Source organism: Pseudophryne corroboree, chromosome 7 (genome assembly GCF_028390025.1).
Source record: "Pseudophryne corroboree isolate aPseCor3 chromosome 7, aPseCor3.hap2, whole genome shotgun sequence".
NCBI lineage: Eukaryota > Metazoa > Chordata > Amphibia > Anura > Myobatrachidae > Pseudophryne > Pseudophryne corroboree.
In genome coordinates, this window is record NC_086450.1 from 443108199 (window position 1) to 443134396 (window position 26198).

A 26198-nucleotide genomic window follows, 5' to 3' on the forward strand; every position below is an offset into this window, starting at 1 on the left:
ATCTCAGAGTTTAGCCCCAAACCACTGCCACTGGCTGCACGCAGAGGTCACCTGACAGTCAGAAAAACTAGGGAAACACTAAACGCTAACATCCCTTTAATCCAGCATTTCATTACGCTATGATTTTCGGAAGAGCTTTCTTTAGTGAAAATGAGACTATCCGACAAGTGACCATCCAGCCATGTTACGCTGTAATATTAGGGAGAAAATCCTGCAAAGCACTTACATCTACCTTTACATAGTCATACTGTGACACAGATTACATACAAGGAGAACTATTTGCAAACAATAAAAAGTCTCACATACGTTTATACAAAATGAGGCCGATCGCCATTGAAAGAGTAACTGATCAACGCGCTAACTAAATCCCTCATCACACAACAGACTCGTTGCCACTCTCCCTAGTACTGCAGCTCGCTATATATGTACCCATCATGCCACTCAACGGGATCCATTTCCAATTCTTCCTAATGTGCAGGTGTAGGTGGCCAAGCTGGCTTCAGATTGGGTACTGGGGCTTCGTGTGACTGGCCGGTTCCCCACTATGGCGGCATGTTTGGTGTGACCAATTCATTCATATCATTCTAGCGCATGTGATCACTTAGGGACCCCGCTAGTGGAAACAGCAGGACGATTTGTCAATATTAACCTTATTGTAACACCCCTTTCATACCACCAGCTATGAACACGGGTTATTGGCACATGAGCGCACATAACCCGTGTTCAAAGGTGAAAGGTGCCAGGGGAAAAAATAAGATTTTAAACCTACCGGTAAATCGTTTTCTCGTAGTCCGTAGAGGATGCTAGGGACTCCGTAAGGACCATGGGGATAGACGGGCTCCGCAGGAGACATGGGCACTTTAAGAGAGACTTTAGGTATGGGTGTGCACTGGCTCCTCCGCCTATGCCCCTCCTCCAGACCTTAGTTAGAGAAACTGTGCCCAGAGGAGACGGACAGTACGAGGAAAGGATTTTGTTAATCCAAGGGCAAGATTCATACCAGCCCACACCAATCACACCGTTTAACTTGTGATATACTAACCAGTTAACAGTATGAAAACAACATAACATCAGTCCAAGACCGATGAAAACTATAACATAACCCTTATGTAAGCAAAACTATATACAAGTCTTTCAGAAGTAGTCCGCACTTGGGACGGGTGCCCAGCATCCTCTACGGACTACGAGAAATAGATTTACCGGTAGATTTAAAATCTTATTTTCTCTTACGTCCTAGACGATGCTGGGGACTCCGTAAGGACCATGGGGATTATACCAAAGCTCCCAAACGGGCGGGAGAGTGCGGATGACTCTGCAGCACCGATTGAGCAAACAGGAGGTCCTCCTCAGCCAGGGTATCAAACTTGTAGAACTTTGCAAAGGTGTTTGAACCCAACCAAGTAGCAGCTCGGCACAGCTGTGGTGCCGAAACCCCTCGGCCAGCCGCCCAAGAAGAGCCCACCTTCCTTGTGGAATGGGCCTTGACCAATTTTGGTAACGGCAATCCAGCCGTGGAATGCGCCTGCTGAATCGTGTTACAGATCCAACGAGCAATAGTCTGCTTTGAAGCAGGGGCGCCAACCTTGTTGGCCGCATATAGGACAAACAGTGCTTCTGTTTCCTGACTCTAGCCGTTCTGGCCACGTAAATTTTCAAAGCCCTGACTACATCAAGGGACTCGGAATCCTCCAAGTCGCGCGTAGCCACAGGCACCACAATAGGTTGGTTCATATGAAAAGATGACACCACCTTAGGCAAGAATTGTGGGCGGGTCCGCAATTCCGCTCTATCCATATGGAAAACTAGATAGGGGCTTTTATGAGACAAAGCCGCCAATTCCGATACTCGCCTAGCCGAAGCCAAGGCTAACAACATGACCACCTTCCAAGTGAGATATTTCAACTCCACCATTTTAAGCGGTTCAAACCAGTGTGACTTAAGGAAACTCACCACCACGTTAAGGTCCCAAGGTGCCACCGGAGGTACAAAAGGAGGCTGAATATGCAGCACTCCCTTTACAAAAGTCTGTACTTCTGGAAGAGAAGCCAATTCCTTTTGAAAGAAAATGGATAAGGCCGAAATCTGAACCTTAATGGAGCCTAATTTTAGGCCCAAATTTACTCCAGTTTGTAGGAAGTGAAGAAAACAGCCCAGATGGAATTCTTCCGGAGGAGCATTCCTGGCCTCACACCAAGCAACATATTTTCGCCATATACGGTGATAATGTTTTACGGTCACGTCCTTCCTAGCCTTTATCAGAGTAGGAATGACCTCATCCGGAATGCCCTTTTCCACTAGGATCCGGCGTTCAACCGCCATGCCGTCAAACGTAGTCGCGGTAAGTCTTGGAACAGACAGGGCCCCTGTTGTAGAGGTAGAGGCCATGGATCTTCTGTGAGCATTTCCAGTAGATCCGGATACCAGGTCCTTCGTGGCCAATCTGGAACAATGAGAATTGTCTGTACTCCTCTTTTCCTTATTATTCTCAACACCTTTGGGATGAGAGGAAGAGGAGGAAACACATAGACCGACTGGAACACCCACGGTGTCACTAGGGCGTCTACAGCTACCGCCTGAGGGTCTTTTGATCTGGCGCAATACCTCTGCAGCTTTTTGTTGAGGCGGGATGCCATCATGTCTATCTGGGGCAGTCCCCACTGACTTGCAATCTGTGTGTAGACTTCCTGATGAATTCCCCACTCTCCTGGATGCAGGTCGTGTCTGCTGAGGAAGTCTGCTTCCCAGTTGTCCACTCCCGGAATGAACACTGCTGACAGTGCGGTTACATGATTTTCCGCCCAGCGAAGAATCCTGGTGGCTTCCGCCATTGCCACTCTGCTCCTTGTGCCGCCCTGGCGGTTTACATGACCCACTGCGGTGATGTTGTCTGACTGGATCAGAACTGGTCGGTCACGCAGTAAGGTTTCCGCTTGACGTAGGGCGTTGTATATGGCCCTCAGTTCCAGGATGTTGATGTGAAGACAAGACTCTTGACTTGACCAAAGACCTTGGAAGTTTCTTTCCTGCGTGACTGCTCCCCAACCTCGGAGGCTCGCGTCCGTGGTCACCAGGATCCAGTCCTGAATGCCGAACCTGCGTCCCTCTAGAAGGTGAGCACTCAGCAGCCACCACAGGAGAGATACCCTTACTCTGGGGGACAGGGTGATCAACCGATGCATTTGTAGATGTGACCCGGACCACTTGTCCAATAGGTCCCATTGGAAAGTCCTCCCATGGAACCTGCCGAAGGGAATGGCTTCGTATGATGCCACCATCTTTCCCAGGACTCGAGTGCAGTCGTGCACTGACACCTGTTTTGGCTTCAATAAGTTCCTGACCAGAGTCATGAGTTCCTGAGCTTTTTCTATCGGAAGATAAACCTTTTTCTGGTCTGTATCCAGAATCAAGCCCAAGAAAGTCAGACGAGTCGTAGGAACCAACTGCGACTTCGGGATATTGAGAATCCAGCCGTGTTGCTGTAAAACCTTCAGTGAAAGTGACACACTGTTCAGTAACTGCTCTCTTGATCTCGCTTTTATGAGGAGATCGTCCAAGTATGGGATAATTGTGACACCTTGCTTGCGCAGGAGCACCATCATTTCCGCCATTACCTTGGTGAAAATTCTCGGGGCCGTGGAAAGCCCAAACGGCAACGTCTGAAATTGGTAATGATAATCCTGTACCGCAAATCTCAGGTACGCCTGATGAGGTGGATAAATGGGAACATGAAGGTATGAATCCTTTATGTCCAGAGATACCATAAAATCCCCCCCTTCCAGGCTGGCAATGACCGCTCTGAGCGATTCCATCTTGAACCTCTTCAAGTATAGGTTTAGGGATTTTAAATTTAAAATGGGTCTGACCGAACCGTCCGGTTTCGGGACCACAAATAGGGTTGAGTAATATCCCCTCCCTTGTTGAAGCAGGGGAACCTTGACCACCACCTGTTGAAGATACAATTTGTGAATTGCATTTAACACTATCTCCCTTTCCGGGGAAGAAGCTGGTAGGGCCGATTTGAAAAACCGGCGAGGAGGCACCTCTTCGAATTCCAGCTTGTAACCCTGGGAAACAATTTCTGTGAGTGAACCCAGATGTGGCTGAAAACTCGAAGACGTGCCCCCACTGGGGCGGACTCCAGTAGCGGAGCCCCAGCGTCATGCGGTGGATTTTGTAGAGGCCGTGGAGGACTTCTGTTCCTGGGAACTAGCTGTGTTGTGCAGCTTTTTTCCTCTGCCCTTACCTCTGGCAAGAAAGGACGCACCTCGCACTTTCTTGTTTCTTTGTGATCGAAAGGACTGCATTTGATAATGTGGCGCTTTCTTAGGCTGTGAGGGAATATAAGGTAGAAAATTTGATTTACCAGCTGTAGCTGTGGAGACCAGGTCCGAGAGACCTTCCCCAAACAATTCCTCACCCTTGTAAGGTAAAACCTCCATATGCCTCTTTGAGTCGGCATCACCTGTCCATTGCCGGGTCCATAGGACTGGTCTAGCAGAAATGGACATCGCGTTGTTAATGCCTGATCCACCTTAGGGGAGGATTCCCACCGTATCCTGTCCGTTGGCGGGAAAGGATACGCCATAAGAATCCTTTTGGGAATCTGCAGTTTTTTGTCTGGAGATTCCCAAGCTTTTTCACATAATTCATTCAACTCATGTGAGGGGGGAAAGGTTACCTCAGGTTTCTTCCCCTTATACATGTGTACCCTCATGTCAGGGACAGGGGGTTCCTCTGTGATATGCAAAACATCTTTTATTTCTTTTCTTCTCATACTCACCCGGCTTCTATCTTCCGGCTCTATGAGGAGGACGGCGGCGCGGCTCTGTGACGGACGGCGAGGGTGAGACCTGCGTACCGATCCCTCTGGAGCTAATGGTGTCCAGTAGCCTAAGAAGCAGAGCCTTGAAACTCACAGAAGTGGGTCTGCTTCTCTCCCCTCAGTCCCTCGATGCAGGGAGTCTGTTGCCAGCAGGCTCCCTGAAAGTAAAAAACCTAACAAAATACTTTCTGACAGGAAACACAGGAGAGCTCCCTGTAATGCACCCAGTCTCCTCTGGGCACAGTAGTAAACTGAGGTCTGGAGGAGGGGCATAGAGGGAGGAGCCAGTGCACACCCATACCTAAAGTCTTTCCTAAAGTGCCCATATCTCCTGCGGAGCCCGTCTATCCCCATGGTCCTTACGGAGTCCCCAGCATCCTCTAGGACGTAAGAGAAATACCGGTATTTAAACCCTGGTAGCGAGCAGTGTTGAACTCGTCTTCAACCCGGCTCGCTGTGTGGTGTGAACGGGAGCCGGGTGGATGTGACCCGTTTCCCGTTCAGTGTGTGTGTGTGTGTGTGTGTGTGTGTGTGTGTGTGTGTGTGTGTGTGTGTGTGTGTGTGTGGCGCTTAAAGATCATGTGATCTCCAAGCGCTGCCCCACTGCTGACATCACCAACCTGGCAATATGCCGGGTTGCACACAGTGGCGGCACGCAGCCTGAGGCAGTTTCACACCTTGGGAGCGACCATGTCAGGCTCCCGGGTGCGACCGGCCTCAGGCGGTGTGAAAGGGGTATAAAACTTACATCAAATGCGGGCACGACAAACTACAGGCGTATAATTTAGCCTGCCGCTAGGCAAGGGAGACAAGAGAATGGGATTTTTAATTTTCTTTTATATGTTTTAGCGACTTAACATATGGTCTGTGTGTTTTTATGGCAGAATCCCTTTTGTGTAACACTTTACAAGAACCCAACCAAAAGACCACTTTCTCGTGGATTGTCAAATGACAGCAGTACTTGCCCAGGAGTAATATGGCTATTTGCTCAAATGGGGTGTAAAAAGCTTCCTCATGAATTTAGGAGATACAGAGCAGGAATCCAGTTTTTCATGGCTAAGAACGAACAGTGAATAAATGAATGTCTGTACAGCTCACCTCTTCCTGGATGTACTGTAAGAGGAACGGCGATGCTCGCAGATTGTCCACAGGAATATTGAAAAACCCCTGAATTTCTTTCTGATGTAGATCCATTGTAATTAAGTGAGTTAAACCTTTGGGGAGAAGGGAGAAGTCGCACAGTGACACAGATGAGTGATCATAAACACAGAGGTCATACACATTATGCACTATATTCTTCCCCATCAGGATTGAGTTGTTACCGGTGACTGTTTGGTTAAACTGCTTCTTAAATTACATAAAGACAGGGAGCCAAGTTTATACAGAGAACAGACTGACTGAATAAACACAACTAATGGGTTTCTGTACAGAGGCCGAGATGGAAAAATTCCCAAAGGTCTACTTGAACTGCCTTCGAACATGGTGAGGGGTGGGGTCCCGAGTGTATAAGTGTGTTAGGTAGAAACAAAAGCTATGGTGACACAAAACGGTGTCAGAGTTTCCTAGAAAGCATAATATAGACCACTGGGCACATTCCATTAAATGTAATCAAATACAGATCAATCGGAGTCTAATCAGCGAAGCGCCACAACAAACGTCCCTAAAGTCAACTTAAAGAGCGTAGGTTGCCTACAAACATTTATGGCAGCCATTGAGGGGGACTGAAGCAGCCTCACGCCTCAGCGATGTCACTAGATCCCAGTAAATGGAGAGGCTGCAGTTTAAGGAACACTGGTTTGCGCCCCACAGTAAGCCTGCAAAATAATTTTACAGGCCTATAAAATTATTTTACCAATGTGCCCCTGTGCTGGAGCTCCCGCTGCGGCTGCTAAATGCAGCCGTTTCTTCAGCAGCTCTGGTGGTTCTGCGACACAATGCGCCCGTCCACCACCTTTAAAACGGAGCAGGGTAGGGGCACTCCGTCACAAGATGAAAGCTCTTGATTGTGGTTTCTGATAGGATTTCCAGCCTAAAACGTCGCCCCACACTCCCCAGTGTTTTCAGCCAAGGCAGGGAGAGAAACAGAGGGGCCCCAGGGAGAAAAAGTGTCAGCACGAAGCACCCGCAGACCTCCAGCTAGGTGCATGGAGCACGTCTGTAATATGTTCTCTTAGCTGGTAGTGCAGCTTTAAATAAACATATACAAACTTTGCTTCCCCCTAAACATCTAAGAATAACATTACATGGTGGCAATGTGTAAATGAGTCATTTATGTAGAACCTATAACAGTAGAGGACTTGCTATAAGCACAATATGGCCTGCTCTCTCTGGGTTAGTTGCTTTTGGATGACATCACCGTATGAGACTAATCTGCATCTCACCTGCTGCGTGTATGATCAGACACAAACTATGGGCATAATGCTGGGTACACACTAAAAGATATATCTGTAGATCAATTGATCTGCAGATATATCTATGGACGGGCCGGGCAGTGTGTTGAGCATACACACTGCCCGATCCGTTGGGACCGACGCCATATACTGGACAGGCATTTACACACACCCGCCCAGTTCAGCCGTCAATCACCGCTGGCCGCTGCAACTTGTGTAAGGGCGGTCAGCTGACCGCCTGTACACATAAAGCGATGCGCCAATATAGCGGTAGATTATACTGTCTGTCGGCTGTGCTGCAGGGCCGACGTGATATGTCTGTGAACGACGGCATTCACAAACATATCGCTCGTACACACTGGCCGACGGACCCCCGGTATATCGGCCAGTGTGTATGCACCATAACGGGTGAACCAAAATAATAAAAAAAAATACAGAACCATCAACATCAGTCCACATTCTGTATGTTGCAGTGCATTAAGAGCTGCTCTTAATTTAATTTCACATAGTGAGCTGTACAGAGAAATAGGACCTGGGTCCACAACAACTCTGCGGAAATGATGGAGGTGCAGCTACAGTAAGCAGAGGATGCCCTAGCCAGCATTCACTCACAGCTAGACTCACATAAAACATTCCCAGCTGCTGCCAAACCTCATCAAGTACATGTATTACCCTAGCACCGATTCCTTGTGTAAAAGCACTTCTGTGACCACTACACAATTAACATGCGGATAGCAGTGGACATTGAACGGTACTAGGGATCTATGAGAAAGAGAGAACATCCGGGCTGCATAGCATCAACACTAGAGGAAGCGTTATGTGTCTGTACAGCAGGGGGGCGCTGTGACAACAGACCCCTCCCCCTCCTTGGGATTCCATCTAGAATGAACTTGCCTTACCAGCTTTGCACATCATGGAGGCTAATAGCTTGGAGACAATGGAGCCCCTCTTCCTCATCTTGCACTGCTTGCTGTAGGGGAAGTAGGGGATGACGCCACTAATGGTCTTAGCGCAAGAGGTCCGGCACGCGTACACCATGATTAAAAGCTCCATGATTGTGGTGTTCACATCCCTGGAAATATGGGAAAAATCCAACTGGAACGTGGTTTCGCTAACCCAAATGCAAAGTGCTTATACATTATCTCAACAAACATGTATGAAAGTAGAGGGCAGCCTGTGCTTCCCCAGCTACGGAACCGGGCATGGGCGCTCGGCAGGAGCTGGGAAACCACAGGCCGCCCAAATCTAGGGAATTACATTTTGCGACAGGAGGACCAGACAAGAGGCCCCTTCCTTCTACAGAATCAAAAAGGTGACAAGACTGCTAAATTACTGCACGGCCAGATCAGGTCAATTACTGTACTGGAACTAAAAAAAGAGCAATAGTTATGTGAAGCACCTTCGGTGATACCCGGCTGTAATTTAGCATCTCTTGCCACCGCTTTCATCCACAATGGCCTGAACCAAACATTTATATCCCTGATCCACTGCCATACAGGGAACCATTCCCAATTGCTGTCCAAATAATTCCATTGGATTATAGGCCAACTAGATACGACTGGATGAAGCCTGGGAGCCAGGCAGCCAGGTTGTCTAACTCTATGAAGTCATTTTTATCTACATCAATGAAGACTCATCTTTTCCTGTGGCTCACGAATTCTGGTCACTTCCTCCACCTCTACACTACGAGGTCAATTGCGTCTATCCTGGATATCTTCTTGGGGGTTTGTTTTGCCCCAGCCACATTCCCGCCCCACAATTCCAGGCCCAATAGGTCTACTATAGCTTCTGAAAACCTCTTAAGATGCAAATTTAAAGAATACATGCTAAAATTAAAACCAAGAAGTAGATCAGAAAAAATAACTGCATAGGAGAAGCAAATGGAGCATAAAGGTATATTTATAGCACCCCGTCTACAAGCACGTAGCTACAATGACAATTCACACAGAACTGCACGAGGTTGTATCATGTCCTGAAGTGGGAGATTAGAATGGGGATTAGAATTGTTATTGACTAACTCTGAAGGTAGAATTAGATAAGGGCCTAAGTGCTGGCCAGGACGTTACATCGATGGGGAGGGGGGAGCTTGGAGTTTTTATAAAACCGCCATGAGAGTTCTGGGGGTGAACAAGAACAATTAGGAGGAGGACACCCAGGTAGAAGGTAACCTGTCATATAGCTCCATCGTGTCAGGTGGACTTTTTACCTCATGGACTATAATTCGGCCCAGGAGCGTGTCTAAGCCTATGCGGCGTTATTCCTACCACAGCAGTGCTCTCTTGCAGGGTATTTCACGTAGCACGGTCCACTCCGGCATATCCCTATATAAGGCTGTCTCTGTGCAGTTATGCTGCATATTGCACAATATCCTAGTGGCGTGTGCTCCTCTAGCGTTCTCCAGTTTTGGCTCAGCCAAGTTTCTTGAAAATATGTTAACCCTTTCCCATTATATAGACTTGTAAAACCATTTCTTTTCCAAGACAGAGATTAGGTGGTCTGCCTGGGGAATAAGTTACGTCATAGTATTAGTGTCGCGTGGCCTTACAATGACCTAAATAACCACTGAGACGTATACAGAAACTATATTAGTAATATCTAACATTGTTAAACAGAAGCGGTTATTCATTTTATACATATGTACTGCAATTCCAACAAGCAACGTTAAAACCAGTAGGTCTTCTTTTCTATGCTTTAATGATGGTTAATCTCAAAAGGAATGAAACTGCAAGTCTAGTCAGTACTGACAGCAACATGAGCTGTATTACGCCTATGAATAATAACATGCATTTATCTGTATCTGACGGAGTGGACAATCCACAAAACTGAACACCCAGGATTTTCTAGAGGGTTCTACTGGCTGGGAAGCTTTTGTGTGGGCAGATAAGAGACATTTCCGGATACTGCTCAGAGGTGGAATAACCCATAACCACAGATCACATTCACCTTCATTGCCCAACATGCGCAGGACAGATGAAACTACTCACTCATCGATTGCTGCAGGTTACGGCACATTAACAATTTTGAGCAACGTTGGGAAACAATCCTGTCTATCGCTGTACTAATAAAAGCAGCCATATTCCAATCTCCACCGTTACCCTGTGCCCAGCCTACCTTCCCCTCCATCATCGCAGCTCGGACACGGGCTGTAAAAGAGTTATCTGATAAGAGAATAAACCAGACTGTGGGGGGGGGGGGTTATAATCGCAGATCTTGGACTCATACAGTTAAACAGCCCATATTGTTCTGATCCGTGTGTTTAACCCCCCAGATTCATCTTTCCGTTGCCCAAATGCAGACAGATGTATTCTACTTTCTTATCACATAGATGCTCAAACGGAAGGTCGATGGGAGGGAGAGGAAAGGGAGCACTTATAGCTGGATACTATGCGTAAGCAGACAGTCTCCTACAGAAAGCTCGTTGCTCAGTGAAAGAACACAGTATCTTCAAATTACAATGGCACTAAATATCTTGCAGAAGTTTTAAAACAATAATCATTTTTGGGTTAGTATCACTAAATATCTACGTCACAGCAGTCAGTGATTTTGCTTGTAATGAAACAGATGGCAAGTATGATACATTGCAGTTATATCCTCCTTTACAGCCAGAAATAGATCTGTAAACAGAAGCACAATTGTCCTCTGGTGAGGCCGCACTTATATGCATTGTGGAATGCTGTGGGTTTGTTTTGTAGTAATGTAACCGATTCAAAAGTTGCACTTGTTGCCTAGTCTTGTTAGAAGCAGTCAGGTTGTGGACTGAAACCATGAGCACGGCGGTGCAGCCTACCACAATACGAGGAACTAGGGGCATCACTGAGGCCAGAGGCACTCCACGATTCAGTGATGTCACAAGATCCTGTGCCTCTTCTATATCACTGGTCATCAGACCATGGATTCCAAACTGCTAGTAAATTAAATGACAGCATCTGGCAGACTTGAGTGAGATCTGTGTTTACATGAAAGAGGAAACCTTCCAATGAAGTAGTGACATACTTGGAAACGGTCTGTATGATAAAAACGTCCTTCCCTCGCACAGACTCCTGAATCTGAACACGCGTTTCTGAGGAATAGTAACAAAAAAAAAAAAAAAAAAAATCAGTTTAAGAACACATTATGCCAAAAAGGATTATGTCAGCGTTAATGCAGGATGTTACTTTAAGCGACAGTAAACTAAGCAACACATCCACCAACGTCAAGTGTTACGTTCTAATATACAATGCAAAGTAAAGGTCATCCCTGAGAATAACAGACACATTAAAAAAATAAGAATTTACTTACCGATAATTCTATTTCTCGTAGTCCGTAGTGGATGCTGGGGACTCCGTCAGGACCATGGGGATAGCGGCTCCGCAGGAGACAGGGCACAAAAGTAAAAGCTTTAGGATCAGGTGGTGTGCACTGGCTCCTCCCCCTATGACCCTCCTCCAAGCCTCAGTTAGGATACTGTGCCCGGACGAGCGTACACAATAAGGAAGGATTTTGAATCCCGGGTAAGACTCATACCAGCCACACCAATCACACTGTACAACCTGTGATCTGAACCCAGTTAACAGCATGATAACAGCGGAGCCTCTGAAAAGATGGCTCACAACAATAATAACCCGATTTTTGTAACAATAACTATGTACAAGTATTGCAGACAATCCGCACTTGGGATGGGCGCCCAGAATCCACTACGGACTACGAGAAATAGAATTATCGGTAAGTAAATTCTTATTTTCTCTGACGTCCTAAGTGGATGCTGGGGACTCCGTCAGGACCATGGGGATTATACCAAAGCTCCCAAACGGGCGGGAGAGTGCGGATGACTCTGCAGCACCGAGTGAGAGAACTCCAGGTCCTCCTCAGCCAGGGTGTGCCCCTGACCAAGTAGCAGCTCGGCAAAGTTGTAAAGCCGAGACCCCTCGGGCAGCCGCCCAAGATGAGCCCACCTTCCTTGTGGAATGGGCATTTACATATTTTGGCTGTGGCAGGCCTGCCACAGAATGTGCAAGCTGAATTGTACTACACATCCAACTAGCAATCGTCTGCTTAGAAGCAAGAGCACCCAGTTTGTTGGGTGCATACAGGATAACAGCAAGTCAGTTTTCCTGACTCCAGCCGTCCTGGAAACCTATATTTTCAGGGCCCTGACAACATCTAGCAACTTGGAGTCCTCCAAGTCCCTAGTAGCCGCAGGTACCACAATAAGCTGGTTCAGGTGAAACGCTGACCCACCTTAGGGAGAAACTGGGGACGAGTCCGCAGCTCTGCCCTGTCCGAATGGACAATCAGATATGGGCTTTTGTGAGACAAAGCCGCCAATTCTGACACTCGCCTGGCCGAGGCCAGGGCCAACATCATGGTCACTTTCCATGTGAGATATTTCAAATCCACAGATTTGAGCGGTTTAAACCAATGTGATTTGAGGAATCCCAGAACTACGTTGAGATCCCACAGTGCCACTGGAGGCACAAAAGGGGGTTGTATATGCAGTACTCCCTTGACAAACTTCTGGACTTCAGGAACTGAAGCCAATTCTTTCTGGAAGAAAATCGACAGGGCCGAAATTTGAACCTTAATGGACCCCAATTTGAGGCCCATAGACACTCCTGTTTGCAGGAAATGCAGGAATCGACCGAGTTGAAATTTCTTCGTGGGGCCTTCCTGGCCTCACACCACGCAACATATTTTCGCCACATGTGGTGATAATGTTGTGCGGTCACCTCCTTCCTGGCTTTGACCAGGGTAGGAATGACCTCTTCCGGAATGCCTTTTTCCCTTAGGATCCGGCGTTCAACCGCCATGCCGTCAAACGCAGCCGCGGTAAGTCTTGGAACAGACATGGTACTTGCTGAAGCAAGTCCCTTCTTAGCGGCAGAGGCCATGAGTCCTCTGTGAGCATCTCTTGAAGTTCCGGGTACCAAGTCCTTCTTGGCCAATCCGGAGCCACGAGTATAGTTCTTACTCCTCTACGTCTTATAATTCTCAGTACCTTAGGTATGAGAAGCAGAGGAGGGAACACATACACCGACTGGTACACCCACGGTGTTACCAGAACGTCCACAGCTATTGCCTGAGGGTCTCTTGACCTGGCGCAATACCTGTCCAGTTTTTTGTTCAGGCGGGACGCTATCATGTCCACCTTTGGTCTTTCCCAACGGTTCACAATCATGTGGAAGACTTCCCGATGAAGTCCCCACTCTCCCGGGTGGAGGTCGTGCTGAGGAAGTCTGCTTCCCAGTTGTCCACTCCCGGAATGAACACTGCTGACAGTGCTATCACATGATTTTCCGCCCAGCGAAGAATCCTTGCAGTTTCTGCCATTGCCCTCCTGCTTCTTGTGCCGCCCTGTCTGTTTACGTGGGTGACTGCCGTGATGTTGTCCCACTGGATCAATACCGGCTGACCTTGAAGCAGAGGTCTTGCTAAGCTTAGAGCATTGTAAATTGCTCTTAGCTCCAGTATATTTATGTGGAGAGAAGTGTCCAGACTTGATCACACTCCCTGGAAATTTTTTCCTTGTGTGACTGCTCCCCAGCCTTTCAGGCTGGCATCCGCGGTCACCAGGACCCAGTCCTGAATGCCGAATCTGTGGCCCTTTAGTAGATGAGCACTCTGCAGCCACCACAGAAGAGACACCCTTGTCCTTGGATACAGGGTTATCCGCTGATGCATCTGAAGATGCGATCCGGACCATTTTTCCAGCAGATCCCACTGAAAAGTTCTTGCGTGAAATCTGCCGAATGGAATCGCTTCGTAAGAAGCCACCATTTTTCCCAGGACCCTTGTGCAATGATGCACTGACACTTTTCCTGGTTTTAGGAGGTTCCTGACTAGCTCGGATAACTCCCTGGCTTTCTCCTCCGGGAGAAACACCTTTTTCTGGACTGTGTCCAGAATCATCCCTAGGAACAGCAGACGTGTCGTCGGAGACAGCTGCGATTTTGGAATATTTAGAATCCACCCGTGCTGTCGTAGAACTACTTGAGATAGTGCTACTCCGACCTCCAACTGTTCTCTGGACCTTGCCCTTATCAGGAGATCGTCCAAGTAAGGGATAATTAAGACGCCTTTTCTTCGAAGAAGAATCATCATTTCGGCCATTACCTTGGTAAAGACCCGGGGTGCCGTGGACAATCCAAACGGCAGCGTCTGAAACTGATAGTGACAGTTTTGTACCACGAACCTGAGGTACCATTGGTGAGAAGGGCAAATTGGGACATGGAGGTAAGCATCCTTGATGTCCAGGGACACCATATAGTCCCCTTCTTCCTGGTTCGCTATCACTGCTCTGAGTGACTCCATCTTGATTTGAACCTTTGTATGTAAGTGTTCAAATATTTCAGATTTAGAATAGGTCTCACCGAGCCGTCTGGCTTCAGTACCACAATATAGTGTGGAATAATACCCCTTTCCTTGTTGTAGGAGGGGTACTTTGATTATCACCTGCTGGGAATACAGCTTGTGAATTTTTTCCAATACTGCCTCCCTGTCGGAGGGAGACGTTGGTAAAGCAGACTTCAGGAGCCTGCGAGGGGGAGACGTCTCGAATTTCCAATCTGTACCCCTGGGATACTACTTGTAGGATCCAGGGGTCCACTTGCGAGTGAGCCCACTGCGCGCTGAAACTCTTGAGACGACCCCCCCACCGCACCTGAGTCCGCTTGTACGGCCCCAGCGTCATGCTGAGGACTTGGCAAAAGCGGTGGAGGGCTTCTGTTCCTGGGAATGGGCTGCCTGCTGCAGTCTTCTTCCCTTTCCTCTATCCCTGGGCAGATATGACTGGCCTTTTGCCTGCTTGCCCTTATGGGAACGAAAGGACTGAGGCTGAAAAGACGGTGTCTTTTTCGGCTGAGATGTGACTTGGGGTAAAAAAGGTGGATTTTCCAGCTGTTGCCGTGGCCACCAGGTCCGATGGACCGACCCCAAATAACTCCTCCCCTTTATACGGCAATACTTCCATGTGCCGTTTGGAATCTGCATCACCTGACCACTGTCGTGTCCATAAACATCTTCTGGCAGATATGGACATCGCACTTACTCTTGATGCCAGAGTGCAAATATCCCTCTGTGCATCTCGCATATATAGAAATGCATCCTTTAAATGCTCTATAGTCAATAAAATACTGTCCCTGTCCAGGGTATCAATATTTTCAGTCAGGGAATCCGACCAATCCACCCCAGCGCTGCACATCCAGGCTGAGGCGATCGCTGGTCGCAGTATAACACCAGTATGTGTGTATATACTTTTTAGGATATTTTCCAGCCTCCTATCAGCTGGCTCCTTGAGGGCGGCCGTATCTGGAGACGGTAACGCCACTTGTTTTGATAAGCGTGTGAGCGCCTTATCCACCCTAAGGGGTGTTTCCCAACGCGCCCTAACTTCTGGCGGGAAAGGGTATAACGCCAATAATTTTCTATCGGGGGAAACCCACGCATCATCACACACTTCATTTAATTTATCTGATTCAGGAAAAACTACAGGTAGTTTTTTCACACCCCACATAATACCCTCTTTTGTGGTACTTGTAGTATCAGAAATATGTAACACCTCCTTCATTGCCCTTAACATGTAACGTGTGGCCCAAATGGAAAATACGTTTGTTTCTTCACCGTCGACACTGGAGTCAGTGTCCGTGTCAGTGTCCGTGTCTGTGTCGACCGACTGAGGTAAATGGGCGTTTTAAAGCCCCTGACGGTGTTTGAGACGCCTGGACAAGTACTAATTGGTTTGCCGGCCGTCTCATGTCGTCAACCGACCTTGCAGCGTGTTGACATTATCACGTAATTCCCTAAATAAGCCATCCATTCCGGTGTCGACTCCCTAGAGAGTGACATCACCATTACAGGCAATTGCTCCGCCTCCTCACCAACATCGTCCTCATACATGTCGACACACACGTACCGACACACAGCACACACACAGGGAATGCTCTGATAGAGGACCGGACCCCACTAGCCCTTTGGGGAGACAGAGGGAGAGTTTGCCAGCACACACCAAAACGCTATATTATACAGGGACAACCTTATATAAGTGTTTTCCCTTATAGCATCTTAATATATAATAATATCGCCAAATAAGTGCCCCCCCTCTCTGTTTTAACCCTGTTTCTGTAGTGCAGTGCAGGGGAGAGCCTGGGAGCCTTCCTAGAAGCGGAGCTGTGTAGGAAAATGGCGCTGTGTGCTGAGGAGAATAGGCCCCGCCCCCTTTTCGGCGGGCTTCTTCTCCCGTTTTTCTGACAACCTGGCAGGGGTTAAATACATCCATATAGCCCCAGGGGCTATATGTGATGTATTTTTAGCCAGCATAGGTACTTTCATTGCTGCCCCCCAAGCGCCCTGCACCCTCAGTGACCGTTGGTGTGAAGTGTGCTGAGAGCAATGGCGCACAGCTGCAGTGCTGTGCGCTACCTCATGAAGACTGAGAAGTCTTCAGCCGCCGATTTCTGGACCTCTTCTCTCTTCAGCATCTGCAAGGGGGTCGGCGGCGCGGCTCCGGTGACCCATCCAGGCTGTACCTGTGATCGTCCCTCTGGAGCTAGTGTCCAGTAGCCTAAGAAGCCAATCCATCCTGCACGCAGGTGAGTTCACTTCTTCTCCCCTAAGTCCCTCGTTGCAGTGAGCCTGTTGCCAGCAGGACTCACTGAAAATAAAAAAACCTAACAAAACTTTTACTCTAAGCAGCTCTTTAGGAGAGCCACCTAGATTGCACCCTTCTCGGCCGGGCACAAAAACCTAACTGAGGCTTGGAGGAGGGTCATAGGGGGAGGAGCCAGTGCACACCACCTGATCCTAAAGCTTTTACTTTTGTGCCCTGTCTCCTGCGGAGCCGCTATCCCCATGGTCCTGACGGAGTCCCCAGCATCCACTTAGGACGTCAGAGAAAAACTCTTTACATTAAAGCATAAATCCAGCCCTAACGTCCGCCCTTCGTGCGGGACAGATATTATGGATATTATATAATACCACTATCAGACATACCACAGGTTTTTGCGTGGGACCCCCTTTCACATTACACCCGAGACTAGGCTGACCATACGATCCCTTTAAACTGGGACACTAATGAATTACACAGGTTCTGTGGCTGGCTGACCTCAAGTCTGTATGTCACCTGGTTTCAATAAGCCCCAGAACCTGTGTAATTCATAAGCGTCCCAGTTTAAAGGGATATTATGGTCAGCCTACCCAAGGACCTGGGAAATTCCCGTTCAGATATAAGCCAGGTCTACCCTGGCATTCTACAATCCAGGGCTGCCAGGCTGCTGTCATACACACGTCACACTCATTCACTGTGCAGGAGTGTCTTTAACCCCTGAGAGTCAGCGCTCCGGAGAGCATGACTCCAGCATGCAGCCTTCATTTACATATCTTCTCTGCAGCAGTCTTAACCCCTCACAGTGGCAGACTCCTTTTTTTCTTTATGTTGAACAAAAGAGCAAGACACTGCACAAATGTACCACACTAGCATCATCACGGTGTGAGAGCATCGTTAGCCAAATCCCTGCTAGCCGCTACCGGAGCCTGCCTGCTCCTATCCCTATTGGACAGACAGGCTGGCACATGATCTCAGTGCATTTCCGCACCATGCAACGCTTTCCGTAGGTATTTATGAGAATCACCTCTGACTGAGCGTCTCATCCAGCATCTACTGGGGTAGCCCAGATAAGAGGCAGCCCCGCCCCCTCCAGACAGCCATGGACGGCCAATCAGGAGCTTCTATGGCTTTTCAGACAGAAGTGAGAGCCTTTTGGCGGGTTGCACCTTACAGACATTAGCGAGACATGGGTAGTTTGGCCGAGCCCTGGCAAAAACTCCAGTATTCTCGCCATGTTTGAAAGAGGTATTACTGGCTTCATACCAAAGCACTGCACAACCAGTGGGTCGATGGAGTCTGCAGTACTTGCTTATGACAGTGGAGTGGGGACTACAAATTACATTTTTTCAAGGGTTTACTGTTTTACCACTTAACTGACGATTTTTCCCTTCAAAAGCGTTAACAACATTGTTTTTTAAAATGTATTTTATATAAAAATGTTGAAAAGGTATTCTTTAAAAAAATGTAAACATTATATTATGCACATCTGCAGAACGGATCTCCTCGTCAAAAACGGGGGGACAGGGTGGGACGGCGCAGTTGCATGAAATCTGACCATGTCAGTTAAGTGGTTTTAATGATCCATCATTAATATGGGATGTGGGCTAGATTTTTAACAAAATATGGCAGCAGCACCAAGTAACTTCTGTATAAGCAATGTATGAGTAAGCAGATCTTCTGATATTTCAGGAAACAATAAAACTAAAAGTGCAGCTGACCCACCATCTCTACAGCATATGAGAAGGTCCCCCCCCCCCCCCCCCCCCAAGTCCTTGTTAAATAATCCACTAAAGAATCAGTAGGCAGAATGAGTTTGCTTAGCGCATGCAAGAAAGGCAGACCCAGTTTGTCCTTGCGGTGTTCTTGGACCATTTACAGACAGGAGAAAATGAAAATATAGCAGTTAGAAGAGTGCCAAAAAGATTAGCAAGGATGAGCGTCCCTGGCAGGGAATTGTGCAGCCACAACATTCAGACGCAGGGAGCAAAGACAACCAGTAGCAGTCACAGCTGAAAGGCAAAATACTTTTCCCTATCGAGGTCAAAGGACCAGCAGGACACCGTTCTCCAAATACAACATCACAATAAATAACGCAGCCCTACCCAGCACAAGGAGCGAAAGAGGGATGGACTGAGGGAGAAGCACAATTTCATTTACTAATGAGCCTGGCCATAAGCCTCGTTATCCAAATTAAAAATATCTAGTAGACAGCTGTTCTGCAGTAAAAGCCAGGACATGACAGGATGAGGACTGTTATATATTGAAGGTAATATAGCATTCAGTGCTCAGCATCCCATAATAAAGAATTCTGGAACATCCCCCGGTTTTATCAGACATCAGAATGATTCCGACACCAGTATAAAGACTGCAGTATGGGAGAATAGAAGAGCGTTCAGTGGCTACTCGGATGCATTTGATACACCCCCCCAAACACTGGACTGTGTGTGGCCCCAAATAGAAATCGCCTCAGAACTAATTTGATTTTTGTTGTTGGCAGTTGAAACCCAATTAGCACTCACCTCTGTTTGGCTCCTGGTACACCAGAACCTTGCCAAGTTCAATTCCCAGCCGTCTGTAAAAGGAAAGAATGAAATCTTCTAAGTAATGCGGACAGTGTAATCATCCCACAAGTCTAGAGGTAAGCAGTGTAACAATCAATCAGAAGCTGGGACATAGGCGATAAGCAGGCATTAATTAGCTATATAAGTAGTGTGTGTGTGTGTGTGTGTGTGTGTGTGTGTGTGTGTGTGTGTGTGTGTGTGTGTGTGTGTGTGTGTGTGATAGAGAGATTATATATATATATATATATATATATATATATATATATATATATTTATTTTATTAATATAAAGATGCATGGCAGATATCTTTGCCCATGCTTTAAGTCTAATAAACACACTGGTGTTGTTCTACAAACGGAGTGTTATACATCTTTATACTACTGACTTCTCTGGTACCTTAAATTGATATAGCTGTAATAGCGATCACTTAAAACTGGGGGCCAGCTGCAACTGAGTTTATTTTGTAACATCACCACTGAAAGCAGGGAACATTTTTGTTCACCGCTATAAAAAAAAAAAAAAAAGCTACAGAGCGGTAGGACGAAAGAGAATCCCCCAATGTCCACCATAGTGGCTTATACATTGAGCATCTCGTTCAACCACCCCCTCCAAAATGTTTCAACAGCCCCTGGTTTTGCTACTGGGGTTGAGAAGCATCGGAAAAGGACTCCAGCTACAAGCAGAACTATGACGCTGGCTGGGACTGACCCTACCACAAAGGCTGAACACTGTTCCCTGCTAAGCCAAGCATGTGAATTGCTGGTGGTGATAAACAATTAAAGCTAGCCACTTGCTGATAACTCCTGAAGTATAATGTCCAACTTGGCCAGATGACTGGCAGATAGCACCGTCTGATCAAATTTACCAACATGCCTGATAATGAATCAGTTTCAATGTCATCATTAAATGGGAATAGTGGTTGTTTTGATGCCACAAATGTGACCAATTTCGGCTGCATATTTGCAGCACAAGGAAACAAATTAAATTGGAGAAAGCACAGCGCAGACGCATCTCTTGATGGTCCTGTTCTAGAAGCTGTAGCAGGACATGAAGGATGATGTTTCAGGTGGCACTGAAAGCCAGTTGGATGCACTTGTTTATTTTCTAACACCTTTGCCAACAATATCAATGCATGGGAAGAGATTAGGAAGATGCCCAGACAGCAGGAAAGACACAATCAGCCATCCCCATGAGAGACAGGCCAGCACAATCCAGGCATACAGTACGTACTCTCCGATCTTCTTGGCCAGCTCTACGCAGGATGCGTTGGAATTTGCAGAGAACAGCACCAGGCCGCCCTTGGTAACATTCATCTTGGAAGCGTCTGGCTGCGTCACGTGTAACTGGCAGGACCGACTGCCCTCCTTAATGAGAGAACACAAAGAGGCAGAGTTCTTTAAATATACAATTCATGTTAAACCCAAACAGACTGCATGTGGAAGTGCCAATAAGAGTATCCACTGCCTACACAACGAGAACTGGAGCCCCACAATATGCATAGACCTCACTTATATTCTCCTCCGTGGGACATTGGTAGGTGGCCTGTCCGCTCAGGAGTTGGGCTAGAAGTCTTGCACTTTAAATGACAGGTGAGAGTCACGGGTGGTTTAATGTCGTTGGATTACAAATAAGGTGTAACCCAAACACTCACATTGAAAAAGGAACTTAGAACCTGTGTGTAAAGATAGCATCTGTAAACATTATCCCTGGGCTAAAGTGTGCCATTAATCACTGCTGCAGGCTGGCGAGATCTGCTCTGCGCCATGGTTTACTAAACATATAAATATTGTGCACAAGTTCCCAGCATTCGCAGATAGAGACACGTGCTCTACGGCAGTAAAGACAATTATTACAAAAACATATGTTTGAGAAAGTTATTTAATTGAGCAGGGATGCAACTGAAATTTACATCACACTTTCTCCCTTTTCCCCCTCGTTTAGGAGAGAGAGAGAGAGAGAGAGAGAGAGAGAGAGAGAGAGAGAGAGAGAGAGAGAGAGAGAGAGAGAGAGAGAGAGAAGAGAGGGATCACCTCTCTACAAATCTTCAAATGGGTTCTCAAGACCCTCTACTTCATCAATGCCTCCTAGCTCTCATCCTAACCTGCTGCTCCATGCTCCTTCCTCCCTGTCTGCCCCATCTGTGTCACGCCTGTTTGCCCCTCTTCTTTATTAATGCCTCCTAGCTCTCATCCTAACCTGCTGCTCCATGCTACTTCCTCCCTGTCTACCCCATCTGTGTCACGCCTGTTTGCCACTCTTCTTCATTAATGCCTCCTAGCTCTCATCCTAACCTGCTGCTCCATGCTCCTTCCTCCCTGTCTACCCCATCTGTGTCACGCCTGTTTGCCCCTCTTCCCTCACGTGCGTCTCCTTTCATCTACACCTTTTTCCTTTACAAGGGCACCTAACACTTTGTTACTCACGCTCTGCTGCTTATCTGGATGTTACGATCGCTAATGCAGCTATGTTTATAAAAGAAAAATTATTTTGGTTACCTATGAATCGCGCACTCAATGTTCATAAACCATTTACTTTTCCTGCATTGTACTGTACTGTATGGCACCGATTTGTTTATATACTTTGTAAGACGCTGCAGAAACCTTGTGGCACCATATATTAAAGGATAACAACAATAATAATAATAATAATAATAATAAAATAACCACCCAGTGCATAACTTTTTGTTACCTTTAAGTAAGAGCTAAAACACTGAATGTCACCTCCAGCACACAGCATCCACAAAGGGTAAACAATTCTAAACACTTTACCAGCACAGAGTTATGTCGTTAAGTATTAAAGTTTTGCTTGTGTGTGACATCCCCTGATGATGCCCGGATTCCATGCCCCGATACACACGACGGATTGTTACTCCCTGTGGCAAGGTACTAGAGTTGTCCAGTTATTACCGCAAGGAACAAAGTGCATTTTATATGACTCTTACTTGAGTCAGACTTTCCAGCGAGGATGATGCAGCACACTGAGCTGAAACAGGCAGATGGTTCCCCTTTCCTCGCCTTAGAGCAATAGAATATATTCGTCTACACTCCGGTTGGAAACATCTGCAATGTGCAGTTCATGCAGGGTTTTGTTTTGGGATGCTGGCCAACAGGTTCTAAATATACAGATACTATCAATGTGCTACGAGAGAGCAGCGTGTCAGTTTCCCTCTCTTGTACATAACTACGGCACCTTCAGTCGTTAGGCCACGTACATCACGCTACTAACACAATACATTCACTGCAGGAGACTGAGAGCGCCGACAACGGTTTTCTTACAGACGCAGCTGGAAAGGGACCCGTCTACAGCAGGCAAATCAACATCTGACCAACCCTTAGCACTGAAGCTTATTTTACTACGTGCATTCAGCTGTACTTTCCAAGAGGCCTATCTTTAGCAAGGCGCTTATAGTGGAATTATTTCGCAATAAAGGAGACGCCAACAGAGCAGCACTAATGTGAATTTCAAATGTAAAACCACTAGGGTACAAGGGTCAAATTCGTCCCTTTTGTAGTCCTGACTGTGATGGATCAGGGATGACTGCAAGTCCTCTATAACATGCAAACAATATGCATTGTCCTAGATTAAACAGTGCCCTAAAGACTTCTGGGAAAAGCAGTTAGAACGATCCAGATAAAGTAATTTTTATTTTTTGCTTTACTTTCCAGACCTCTTGTCCATTCAAGCACTCCCACCAGGCAAAGTGGTTCTAAAGAAATGCAGCCGATGGAAGAAGATAAGCACACTGCTAGGTTAATATATTACTAGCCACCCTGATCCAAACACCAGGGGGCAAATATTTAAAATGGAGCAATGTGTAAAGGGGCACTAATCCAAAAATGCACCCTGAACCAGGCTGGAGAGGTTTTCGGGAGTTTCCCCTGAAAGGCCTTCCCATAAACGTATGCAAACGCCACAATGAAAGGTGAAGTTTAGGAGACAGACAGACTTCCATTTACCCACGCTTCAAGCACATAGTATGCGCCGCTTGAAAGGGATATCTTCCTCTTCACAGAGCACAACATATCTCAGTGATGCCTCACTCTCAGCCAATGCATAATAACCTGCATCCTCATTCAAACTTCCAGCTCAGGAAAAGGGCTATTTTGCATGCAACATTATTACTGGAAAAAGCGATGACCTGATGGTTATGGCTAAAAGCAAGTTGGGTTAAGGACCTCTGACATCACCAGGGGGAGGAGCAAGGCCAGAACATAGTACCCGAAATGAACCCTCCCGGTCTTGCTGTGCTCGCCACACTTCAGGCACAGTGGCTCGCTACCCTTCGCTCACCTCCGGGTTACTAAAGGTAGTAGTTGTTGGCGTGGATAGTGAAAGTACTATCCCGCCAGCCTAGCTCCTCCCCCTGACGTTAGAGGTCCTTTAAACCACTTGGTTTTAGCATCTACCATGACCTGACCCTCTGTTGCACAATGGAAGAAACACCAGGCCATCGTAAAGCACTTAAACAGCTTTAATGGAGATATTAAACCCGCCAATCATCCTGCTAAATCAGCATTTTTTTTCTATTGCCGTTTTAAATCTATCACGTATAATCTTTATGAGGAATAAAAAGAAAAAAGCAACTAAGAGCAGTTCTGAAACGGTGACTATGAAACTCTTGGGTGACTGGTCTTTTTTTGGTGCAGGCTACGATTATATGCAATGAGCCACATTTGATGCCACGATGGTCTCTGTGTAGAGAGGATATCTGGTCAGCTCAGGCAAACACGCTCCCCCGCATGAATCAGCCTGATACCATGAAGTGTGAAACCCATCTACATTTCAAAGTAGCAGAGTAAAGTAACTCAAGTAAAGACAAATGGTCACAAACTTAAACATAGCCATGTGTGCGATGGATCATCTGATAGGTCACTAACAAAGGACCCATGTGTGGGCATGCTATGCCTTTTATATATTAAAGACAGCCATTGATTTCCTTGCAAACGATAGTTCATTATCTAATCCAGCGGTAGGTAACACAAGGCACTCCAGTTGCCCTGGAACTAACCATCCCAGCGTGGCCTGTCACTTTTTTGCTGTTAGGGCATGCTGGGATGTTAGACTTTGCCTAAAGGCCAAATATAGACGGGAGAGATGTGTGCTGAGCGATGCGGGGGGGAGCCGTTCATTTCACCCAGCGGGTGAAATGAGCGACGTGCTAGATTGGCCAATCTAGCACCGGCGATAGCGATGTGCGGGGCCGCACATCGCTAAGGGGGGTACACACGAGTGATCTGTGCTTAAAATCTAAACAATCTAGTCAGACTGCTTAGATTTTAAGCATGTATCTCTCCGTGAGTACCCCCCTTAACCCTGATCTAATCTTCATGCACAATCTTCTCATGAATCCACTAAAACATCTATACCATGGGTCTTCAGATGTACTATGTTAGGTAGATTAGTCTTAGGTCGACAGTAAATAGGTTGACATGGTTTCTAGGTCGACAGGGACTATAGGTCGACATGAGTTTCTATCCTTTTTTGGTGTTGGTTTCTCTGCACAGTGACCGGGAACCCCAATTAGTGCACCGTGCACCATGCTTTGGGCAAGGTGCCTCGCTCAGCACAGGTTACCATTCCCAATTGTAGTCCACGTGGATCGTAAAGTATGAAAAATGTCATTTTTTTTAAAAGTAGAAAACTCATGTCGACCTAGAAACCATGTCGACCTGCAGTGGTCAACCTAGACAGTGTCGACCTAAAGACCGGGTCTTCGACCTGCGGCCCTCCAGCCGCTGTGGAACTACACATCCCAGCATGCCCTGCCACAGTTTTGCTTTTTAGGCATGCCAAAACGGAGGCAGGGCATGCTGGGATGTGAGGTTCCACAGCAGCGGGAGGGCCACAGGTTGAAGACCCATGATCTATACACTTGTAAATGTCACTAGTAGATCTTTTAGACAAGCGGCATCTCTGGGTAGTAGTCTTTTAGCACTCAGTTCTAGTTCTGTAATATATTTATGTAGTTAAAAACTCAAGTTCTGACATACGAGAGTTCAGAGTGGCTGCCACCCATCAGACATGTAACACAGACTAGCAACATTTTTATGCCGGTGGGGTGCGAGAAGAAATCCTCAACTCTGGCATAACATTGCGTTGAATTGAATTGACTCCAATGGGGCTGATTCTATGGGGTCGATTCTATTCGGCAACTAATGAATAGCGCCGGGAATTAGCTCCCGACGCTATTCAATTCAGCTAAAGTTAAGTCGGCGATGTCCCGTTCTCGCCGACTTAACAGGTAGTTTTGTCGGGAGAACGGGCATTCTCCGACTTAACTACCCGGCGCGAGGCTGATTCCCGACAGAATCAGCCTCGCGCCGGCCGCGAGGCAGCACTTTTGTCGGGTTTATTCTCTCATCCCCCGGGGATGAGAGAAGAATTCCCGACAATTGCGGGCAACTAGTAGCAGAATTGAATAGCGTCGGGAGCTAATTCCCGGCGCTATTCTTTAGTTGCCGAATAGAATTGACCCCTAAGTTTGGGTTATTGAAAAAAAAAAAAGGCAGGTACACAACTTTGCACCTGGACAAACCAAGCTAAAATGGACTGCAGTTTAGATTTGAGCTGGGACACATCTCTCCCACATCTAAAGCTGGGCAGACACCAACGGGGCAATTCAATTGTTTTGTGGGCACCCAGTGGAACAATTAAGTTGCCCTCCCCACTGCAGGCGTGAGTGCATACCCATTATCACTGCCCAAATCCCCATATGGAGCAACAATTGAATTACTCCGTTGGGAGCCACCTAATGGCAGTCGTGGGGTAGAACAATTGAATCGCCCCCCATTACTTTTTAAGTGCCCAAAAGCTTTGCACGGTTAAACCAGACTAACAGAATGCTCGTA

General features: G+C 47.0%; 1 protein-coding gene across 3 annotated transcripts in view; it reads right to left on the reverse strand.

The window, feature by feature from the left end:
• Positions 1-26198, reverse strand: part of PRPSAP2 (phosphoribosyl pyrophosphate synthetase associated protein 2) — a 102372-nt gene that overhangs the window by 28516 nt on the left and 47658 nt on the right. For 2 of the 3 annotated variants that reach the window (XM_063934940.1, XM_063934939.1), the window contains exons 2-6: positions 20581-20714; positions 19309-19361; positions 11206-11272; positions 8112-8284; positions 5921-6036 (exon numbers count right to left, since the gene is read on the reverse strand). In XM_063934940.1, the coding sequence (XP_063791010.1) occupies positions 5921-6036; positions 8112-8284; positions 11206-11272; positions 19309-19361; positions 20581-20663 (492 nt within the window). In that variant the 5' untranslated portion in view covers positions 20664-20714. The remainder of the gene's footprint in view (positions 1-5920; positions 6037-8111; positions 8285-11205; positions 11273-19308; positions 19362-20580; positions 20715-26198) is intronic. The other variant, XM_063934938.1, reaches the window with a different exon arrangement.